Consider the following 10456-nt stretch of genomic DNA (forward strand, 5'->3'; position numbering starts at 1 on the left):
CTACGCATTAAGGTCTCCAATCTTTGAGTCACAACCTGTGGGTCAGAGCACAGCCTTCAGTGTCCCATTCACTATGGAAATGCCATGACAACCTGTGTGCATCTGAAACCCCAAGTGGAGGAAGCCATGAGTCATGGATTATGTTTATACTGGTATCCAGTTGAGCACATAGCATACTATCACCCTCAATGGACTGGCAAATCAGATACTTTTCCCTATTTAAAATAGCAAATGAGGTTTTAAAAAATCATTACAATTAATACAATTAAAAATCATTACAATTAATACAAATTGGCAGGTTGTATGTCTGTATTTAAAAGACCTAGGGCCTATATACACTTAAGCACCTAAGAGAAATGTACTGATAGCAGTACTAACATACAGCATTTTACACTTTACAAAGAACTTTCACACATGCATGGTACTTTATTTGTCCCTAAGAGCAACCCTGTGCAGTAGACAGGGCTGCAGAAACTGACCTGCATATACTGTTGTGCAAAGAACTTAAAGAACTCCCCTGCAAGGGCGGAGCCAGGACAGGAAGCTGCATCTCCTGACCCCACTGGTTCATCTTGAACAGGATATTTAACTGTGAAGCACGAAGTTGGGTATAGCAGGACAATCTTTCACGGTGGCATAGCGTGCAAGCTAGGGGCCCACCATGGGGTTCAAAGCCCAGCTCTTTTGCATGTGTGTTTTGGGCAGGTCAATGAGCCTTCCTGGGTCTGTAAAGTGGAGGAAATAGTACCTACCTCCTGGCTGACAGTGAGACTTTAAAGGCATCAGAATACGTGCACCTCTCCTTGTCCTCCACGCATGCTCTCCCCCACCTCTGCTCCAGCCAGTACTGTGGCAACCAGCTCCATAGAGGTGTAGTCTGAAAGTGCTTCACCTCAGGCCACTGCATTATGCCTTCTCGCCAGGGTTCTCTGGCATTGCTGCAGGACCTTCTTGGGAATTGGCATTTATGCATACACAACTGAAAATGCCAGGGGGATAGTCACTCCACAAGACCCCCCGAAGTTGGAGATGGTGCCTGGGGAATCAGTGCCAGTGCCTGCTTCAGTCCTATGGGCAGGTGGCTCTGAGGTCATCCTGTCTGAAGTAGCGAGTTTGGCAACTCAACCTTGTTGGGGCTTCTCTCCTTCCTTGTTTCATACTCCTCAAGCCCACACTTATTCCCTGGAGTCAGTTCACAAAACAAGCTACGCTCATGCATGCTTGGGCTCTGCTTTCTGGTAGGAACTCAGGAATGACATTGTAGAGACATGGTGCCGGTCACATAAGAAATCCTACATAAACTTTACCTGTTACTCATTTTCTGTACTAAATGCTGCCTACGATCAGTCTTCTCCATGTCTGCTCTCTTGAGGGAAGTGGACTTTGTTATTATTGTCACCATGTGGTGGGCAGAAAATGAGAAATAAGTGAAAGAACCAAATACCACAGGGCAAAGACCTGGAATAGCTTCGTGAGTCAGATGTCCAGAGACTGAGTTTGGGGCTGCTACATTGCGAGAGAACTTAGGTGGTTTTAGATCATACAGTAACAAACCATTTTTCAAACTTATGTGTGTGTTACTGTGCATTAGAAATCTATAAATAAAACATCAAAACCAGATGATTTCACTTTAGTTTTGCTTTGGCTAAAAATGTTTTAAATGACTCAACATATGAAAAATATTAATAGGAATAAAGATAGCATGTAAATATAGCAAAAATCACGATAGTGGTGTGTGAAAAAAAGATCTGGAAAACTAATAGATAAATGTGCCTTTTATAACCATTATGTTTTAGGTAAGTGGATAGGATCGTAGTTTGGGCATCTATATTTAGGAATTTTGTTATCAAGTATGCTAACCATTCTCTTAGGTACACAGACTTGATTTGCAATATTTGTATTTTTGACGACGTTGTTTTAACTTTCAGAGAGAGCAAATAAAGATCTTTTTTCTCATATTAAAACAACAGAAATGGCATGAAACTATCATAATTTTAATTACTCTAAGAAGCTGAAACAACATACACATAAGTATGACTCATCTGTGCATTTGGTCAAGGACACTCAGAATTTACATGGGCAGGTACCTATACACAGTACATTGGAAAACCTTTTTATTGCTCTGTCCTGAATGGAGATAGAGCACATTCATATCATAAATAGGATTAACTGATACCTCTACAAAAGACAGTTCTTAGAACTGCTGTGCTTGTAGATGTTTCAAAGACAATAGTTTGCTCACATTTCTAAATACTCATTAGCAATAAGAAAAGCTATGAGGACATGTACACTCTAATTTAAGAGAGATTTTATGGCTAAAAAGTTGCAAAAACATTCTGAAATATACATCCATAATACTCCTAATTAACTCACATAACTTGTTGGCCTTTTCACTGGGAAAGGCTCTGAGGGCTACGATCTCACAGCTTGAGTGAGTAACACATTCTTTTCCACATGGAAAATGAAAGTCCTCAGTATTTCCCATAGGAGAAATGTAGTCCTCTTGGCACCTCCCACAGGAGATACGATAAACGGCGAAAAATGATTAACACTCGGGCAACAGTGACTGCCTAAAAACACAGACTTAACCATGATGTTAGGTCAGACCTAAAGAGAATTATGATGTTTTATGATTGCTTACTTAAAAAAACAATCTCTTCCTTTCTTCCATCTCTTTCACTTTGTCCTCAACTAAGACAGATCAGATGATTGACAAACCATTCCAAGACTGGGCAATTCCTCTTCATATGAACTTGATGCTCCAGAAATATTTGCTGTGGAAAGGTCCCTGGGAAAGGCTCAGGCCATGCGGAAAGGCTGACCCCTAGAGCTCTCCGACTTCTGAACACCAACAAGATGCCGAGTTGGTGGCTTCTTGTTGAATAAGAATAAATAAGGCATTTATACACAGGTACAGGGATAGATTGTCTAACTCCCCTAGAGAAATTTTTTTAACTGCATGCATTGTCAATGGGGCAATAGCACCCCAAAGGAGTGAAAATTGGTTCTCCTGGGGAGGTGTGAAAAAAATCTTAACTCTTTTTACGTATGAAGCACAGATATACAAACAATGCATCAACAGGTATGCAGTATATATGTGGTATTAAAATTTAATGGGAGGAGTCAACTAAGGGGAAAAAACCCTAAGAAGTGTAGGAAGGGGTGGATGATAATGAAAAAAAGCTGAGAAACACCGCCAGAAACCCACCTTCAGACAGGAACAATGATTCCAACTGTTTTCATAGTGCTTTCTAAACTGTGGTATATTGTTTTAAAAATAATTTATCACATGCTAATTGATAAGAGTTAAATATGTGCAAAGAGCTGTCTTCCCCAAAATGAATACCCTCTTGAAAAGTGCTAAAATTCTTAGAATAGGAATTATTTCTCTTCTTCCAGAATTCTGCTATGCTCCTCACTGAATTCCATTCCTGGAATAGCTATGGTATTCCATGAAACGCATTATCAGGTGACAGCTCAAAGGAGAAAGCAGAGAAGGCTATGCTCAGAAGGGCTGATCACCGCAGGTGCTGTGTTTGCAATCGATTTCTTAGTAAGAGTAGAAGCACTTTTGCTTATGTTTTGTTTTCTTTTTATAAGTCATATAAGAAGTAGGAGAAGGAAGAGATACGGACATTATTTTTAGCTCTCAGAAACAAAAACAGATCACCAACTTTAATATGCACAGGGAATCCCTGCCCGTGAGGTTCCCCAAAAGTTGGTGCAAGTGTTTGTAAGGTTGAAATGTGCCACATGCCACTATTATTACCTCAACTGTCCCTAAGACCAGGGTTCTGGGCAAAGATTCAGCCAGGGCATACATTCCATTTTCTTTGGCAAGCATCACTCCCAGGTTGGAAACATTTGAACAAAATGAATCTGTCTTAGATAAAGGTGATTTTACTACCTGTACGTCCTCAAGAGCGGGAGCCTGCCAGTGGCCTCCCCGGGTCATCACGAACCGGATCAAGCGCCAGAGAACTGAAGACGAGAGAAGGCACACGCTACCTACAACCCAGACATCTTTTCTTCTGAGTGTGAAGTCCATTCTCTGGGAGCAGCTGTGGACGTCGCTTGGCTTATGTGTTCCTTCCCTGCCCTGATCTAGCACCAGCACTTCTCAAGCAGTGTCACCCTTTGCTCTGCCCTGAGGAGTGGGTGTCACCGAATTACAGAGAGTTCTTGCAGAGTCCTGCACTAGACGTCTCCGGTTACGTGATCAGCAAATAATCTGCCTCTTTAAAAGGAAAAATATGATGGCCTTGTGTGACAGATCTGAAACAGGTGTAGGGGCATCGGGAGACTGCTGGCAATAATTTACGACGCCGTGAATGCGCATTTGTTCCCAGTTCAAGGACAATTAGCACCACTGTATCTGGCATCTGCTGGCTGCCAAGGCTGGGCCACCGCCAGGGAGCTTTCTCCTGCCCTTACAGGGTGAGGAGCGCAGGGATGGGGGTGGTGAAATGCAACTTGAAAAATCACAAAACCTCAGCCCTCGGCCTTGTTATTTTGAGATCTAAGTTATAGTCATTATGGATGGTGCTGATGGTACAATTTCACAGCAGATGGTCAGGAAATGCCACCTGGTGTTAAATCCACCAACTGCAATCAAAATAGGAAAATTCACACTTTACTCCAACCCACTCTGTCCCGCTGCACATCCTGTTAATAAACATTTTGCTTTGCTTGGTCTAGGGAGCATTTGTACCGGGCATTTAAACACTCTGGGGACTGTGGGGTCCCGAGTCTGCTGGGGCTATGCCTGTTTCTACCCCCACAGCTTTGGGATACCCCCTGGTTGGGATATGGAAGAACTTCAGCCAGGTTTTAAAAAGGAATTATCCCCTATGAAGGAAGGCTTTTAAACACAAATCAACAAGGGTTAAGATAAATTCGGAAATGATTTCCTTAGGGGTCTTCTAGGCACGGATGTGGAATGGTGGGCCATGCTGACATATTTTTGTAGAGTGAGCATTCATAATCTGTGTCCTACTTTTACACTTGGGACCATGCCTTTTGGATGGAGGACGAGTAACTAGGGGTGAACAGGAAGGTGGGGAAAACCAAGGGACGAGGAGGTGAGCACAGACAACCCCAGGCCTCAGGAGCAGGGATTGGGTGGTACACGGAGGAAAGCAGTGAGAAGCACACAGGGCCGAATGCTTGGCTGAGAATATTACCGGGCACATTTGTGTTTCATTAAGCAGAGGGGTGTGAGGGTGTATATGAGACAAGAGATCCTACTAAATATTCAAGTAAATCTGAGGGAAATACAACACAAGGGCTAGTTACTGTATCGATAACAGAGAACTGACAAAAGAAAAAAAACCCAGATTCAACTGTACAAAAATAATACTAATTATAGTTATGAAACCTGTTCATCATTTATAACTTAATGGTATGGACACAGTAGCTATCAAGCTCATCACTCATATGAGTCAGATCAATTTGGTTTTGTAAATTTTACTTGATTTCAGCACCACACCATGTACGTATGTTTAGATCTAGTTTATTACGGCATATGGTTATCGGCTGAAAACTTTTAAAATTTTACACAGTAGGTAGAATTTAGGTGATTTTGAACAGCCTTTGGAACATAATAGAATGAGAAAAGTCACTAGAAAACAGAATAAAAAGGAAAGTAGGAAAAATAGGCCACACGTAGCAGCTCATGCCTATAATTCCAGCACTCCGGGGGCCAAGGTGGGAGGATCGCTTCAGCCCAGGAGTTTAAGACCAGTGTGAGCAACACAGGGAGACCCTGCCTTGACAAAAATGCAGAAAGTAGCCATGGGTGGTGGTGCATGCCTAGTCCCAGCTACTTGGGAGGCTGAGGCAGGAGAATCACTTGAGCCAGGGAGGTCAAAGCTGCAGTGAGCTGAGATCACACCACCGCACTCCAGCCTGGGCGACAGAGTGAGACCCTGTCTCAAAAAAAAAAAAAAGAAAAAGAAAAAGAAAAGAAAGAAACAAAAAAGAAAAATTAGAAGAACAAGGCTGGGTGCAGTGGCTCATGCCTGTAATCTCAGCACTTTGGGAGGCCTAGGTGGGTGCATCATGAGGTCAGGAGTTTGAGACCAGCCTGACCAATGTGGTGAAACCCCGTCTCTACTAAAAATATAAAAAAAAAAAACAACGAGTCGGGCGTGGTGGCGCTCGCCTGTAATCCCAGCTACTCAGGAGGCTAAGGCAGGAGAATTGCTTCAACCTGGGAGACGGAGGTTGCAGTGAGCTGAGCTCGCACCACTGCACTCCAGCCTGGGCGACAGAGCGAGACTCTGTCTCAAACAATAAAAAAAATAAAATAAAATAAAAAAGAAAGAAAGAAAAATTAAAAGAACAAGAACTACTTAAGTAGAAGGAAGAAAAGAAGGCTATGAAGTGTTTCATAAACTCAGTAAAACATAGAGGAAAGAAGGAAGATAGCTAAAAACAAATTCAGTAGAAGAAAAATAAAAGAAATAGAAAAATCTGATTAAGAGCAGGAAAACAAAAAGAATCTGAGTTTTATCAAACTATTTTTAACAAATATAAGTTGTTAAATCTATATAAAATTCTTCCCCTATTGGGACTGGAGAGTAGTTCCAGACTCTAAAGAAACTGCACTGCAAGCTTCCAGGACAAAGCTTTCATGTCACCAGAGTCTGAAATTCAGAGTACATTCTTTCCAGTGCACCACAGGGGATGTTTCTACTATGATTAGCCGTGCTAATCTCCTCAAAGAGAGAAGGGATGAGAGAGAAAGGGGAATAGGTGGAGAAAATCGACAAGCACGTTTTTATAGTCCCTGGAGAGAAAAGAGTGGCATTTTAAAGATTTACTGCTGCCCCAGCAGAAGATGAAGACGTGTTAATCTAGCTCTGTCTGCATACCTGAAGACATCTGAGCTGCTGGAATGTCCTTCTCCACCCACCCGCTGCCAAGCCTGCTGGCTGCCCTGGCACCCACCAACTGGACAGGCAGGGGCTCAGGCCATGGAAAGGAGAACTCTGTGCCTCTGAGACGTGCACCTATCCACTCTCCACGTGGACGGAGATAGACAGGGAAATTTATTGCAGTCATCTCTAGGCCCTTCTCCATTTACAAGTAAGAAACTGAATGGGACACATGGAGCTCCTAGGGATTCCTTCCCACCTTCCACAGGGTGTCAACTGCAGGACCGAAGCCAGGAGGCCCAAGTTACAGAAGGGATATGAGACTTTACTACAAAGGATATTCTCTGATGGTTTCTAGGGGTTAAATAACAATCTCAGTTTTTCCCTCAAAAACACCCTAAAAACATTTAACTTCCAAATCATCAACTTCTGGATGCAGTTGGCTATCACAAAAGTAATATCCCTACATATATTTATGTTCCAACTTAGCACTATCACACTTTTTTTTATCTTCAGAAACAGGGTCTTGCTCTGTTGCCCACGCTAGAGAGCAGTGGTGTGATCATAGCTCGCTGCAGCCTTGAACTCCCGGGCTCAAGCAATCCTCCTGCCTCAGCCTCCCAAGTAGCTGGGACTACAGATGTGTGCCACCATGCCGGGCTACTTTATTTGTATTTTTTTTATTTTTGTAGAAATAGACGTCTCACCATGTCACCTGGGCTGGTCTCAAACTCCTGGCCTCCAGTGATTCTCCTGCCCCAGCCTCCCAAAGTGCTGGGATTACAGGTATAAGCCATGTGTCCAGCTTATCTCACGCTTTAGAGTGTTGCCTATTTATAAAAATTGTATCATAGAATTTGGAGAAAAACAGTACTTGAAAGATAATGAAATTCATATAAACTATTACGGTTAGTTGATGATTTCAAAGTTATCCAAGAATATTTTGTCTTCTCTGTCCTACTGAAATTAATAAACGGAAAGAATTATCCTGTTTGTACCACTAAAAACCCTAATGAGAAAGTCATGTCTCACTTAATTTTGCCTGTAGATATTTCTCCTTGGTCTATATTGAACTCATGGGGAAAGCAGAGGTCTCGAAAAAATCTGTTTCAATCTGACTCATTTATTCTCTCCAGCACATTTTGTCATTTCTTATTCACTTACAATAAAAAGCCTCCTAGACCTTTTATATACAATATCTCTATTTCATTGTCTATTGCATTGTTAGAAACGCCCTTCCTACCTGAATAGTGTTTTTTAGAACAGTATCTGGGCAAAGAAGGATGTTTTCCAAACCTGCCTGATAAGAATCACTTGCTCTGATTATCAAAAATAATGGTTCCCAGCCCTCAACCAGAATTCACTTAAATAGATCTGTGTGTTCCAAGAACACTTTTGGTGCCTATTTGTTCCCGTTACTGGGAAAGCAACTGAGAAAACATGAACAAACAACACGAGGTTTCCCAATCTTAAGGAGCCTTGTCTAGAGAAAGGTGATCAACATGTTCAAAGCCACTACATGTGCTGGAATGAAGGCACCGGCAAAATGCTTGATGCTTCCACCGGGCCAGGAGCCAACGGATGCTGGGCAGGAACTGACTGGGCCAAGGCAGGGGAGGGAATTGCTGCTGCTGCTAACGCATAGTAAATGCTGACTCTAGTGACAGATACTAGGCAGAGCGCTTTACAGATGTGATCACATTTAATTTTCACAATTGCTATTATCTCACTAATTCCGATGTGGCAAACCCTAGGTTAAATTAATATTTTTTCCCCAAGAACAAGCAGCTGGAATTGGGCTCAGAACTCTCATTCTGCACAGAGAAGGATACAAGCCCCACAGTCGTGCCATCAGCAAGTCTTTCTTGTCCCTTCTCTGAACTTCACTATCATCAGCTCTGCCATCTACCCTGTGAGGAACTCAAGGTCTGGAGGAAAGGAGAAACTTCTTTCTGCAGAACAGTTGTGCCTCTCAGGCCCTTTTCTGAATTTCAAGCCCAAATCCATCATGTTAAAGGATTCTTCTTCATTTCCGCAAGCTGGCTGTATAACTCCTAAGCCACTAACTATAAAGGGAAGTTGACTGCTGGCAGAAATGCAGTTTCAAAGGCCTCCTAATTATTTACCAAACACAGTTGTATAGTTGACACACACAATTCTCAGTGAAGCAAAATGGAGTGGTGCCTATTCATAATTGTACTCACAAGTGGCTCCATGACATTAGAAAAGGCAAGATAGAATGAATACTTTTTAGGAGACGAAATTAGAATATGATTACCTCATGATGTCCAGGTCTTGAATCCTGGTCCCCAGAATTTTCTTCCAGAAAACACTTCACTTTCTCCACCTCTTCCCTGCACTGAAAAAAGGCCATTTTCTCCAGCTGTTTGCTGTTATAACACGTGTTGAATTCTTCCAGCCTCTTCACTTTTAACATCTTAGTAGTGAGTCCGATTAAGCTACTTTCTGGAGTGTGGTTTTCGTCTCCCTCTGTCTCCGATTTATAAATCAAGACACAATTATGACTCTTCCGTGCTTCTTTCTCTTGACTGCAGAGAAAGGAAACACAGAAAGTTCTCATCACTTATTCATGCATTTGACTTCTTGGGAAAATGACCAGTGAGAATCTGGAAGTCTCTTCTGTTGAAACTGGAGAGAGGATCCAAAATTAGGAAAAGAAATACCAACATTCATATTAAGTTTCCAACATTGGAACTTTAAAAGGAAAAAAATTTTTTTCACTTTAAAACTACAAAAGCAAACAGTAAGAAACAATGTCAAGATTCACGGGTGATGAAATATGCTCCTCATTGCACAAAATAAGCTGTAGATCAAGCGGCCAGCTTAGATGTAAAATATAAAGTATCTTTGGGTTTAATTGGAACCGCAGGTTTTGCAGCCCCGTGGGAAGGGCTTATCACCGAAGGGGTCTCTCCTGCTTCCCCTGGCCTCCCTCTCCAGAGGGATCGCCCCCAAATGAGTCCTTTTCCAGATCTCTTCTCTACCTATGCCTTAAAATGTGCGGTGTTTATTTGTGAAAAGAAATTTGTTTCCTTACAGTCCTCTCACGTGGACAGCACACCCAGATACCTTTCCTTGCATCTGCATTAACAGCTATGTACCGAGAAGTTCAGAGTCTTTCAACTCTCCTTAAAATACTTTCCTCACAAATGAAGTAATACAGCATACACAATACGCTTTGATACTAGAGATATATACGCATGTCTATATGTACACATCACTTGATTGCATAGACAGGCAGGGAGAGGGAGAGAGATTTGAATTTGTGCTAGTTCCGCATGGCTGACAACTGAGGCCCCCTGGTGGAGATTTTCTGAAAAGCGCTTCTTCCAGCATTTTCTCAGCTTAAAAACCACACTGTGATTCTCACCACAAAACTTAATATTTTGTTTTGTCAATTCCTACAGTAAAATGATACTCTTGACTTCCAAAGTGTTTAAAATTCACTGCTCTAAAAAATTTTACTTATCCACATAAAGAGCTTACATTCAAACAAATAAAAACGCAAATATTAATACTATCAACCAGAGCTCTACAGATATATTACAGACCATTCT

At 42.0% G+C, this 10456-nt stretch overlaps 1 protein-coding gene across 1 annotated transcript in view; it reads right to left on the reverse strand.

The window, feature by feature from the left end:
• The window catches only part of MYLK4 (myosin light chain kinase family member 4), a 79761-nt gene extending 70341 nt beyond the window's left edge, over positions 1–9420 (reverse strand). The window contains exon 1 of the mRNA XM_003272187.3: positions 9157–9420. Coding sequence (XP_003272235.2) covers positions 9157–9315 — 159 coding nt within the window. The 5' untranslated portion in view covers positions 9316–9420. The remainder of the gene's footprint in view (positions 1–9156) is intronic.
• Between the last annotated feature and the right edge of the window lie 1036 nt (positions 9421–10456).

Source organism: Nomascus leucogenys, chromosome 8 (genome assembly GCF_006542625.1).
Source record: "Nomascus leucogenys isolate Asia chromosome 8, Asia_NLE_v1, whole genome shotgun sequence".
Taxonomy (NCBI): domain Eukaryota; kingdom Metazoa; phylum Chordata; class Mammalia; order Primates; family Hylobatidae; genus Nomascus; species Nomascus leucogenys.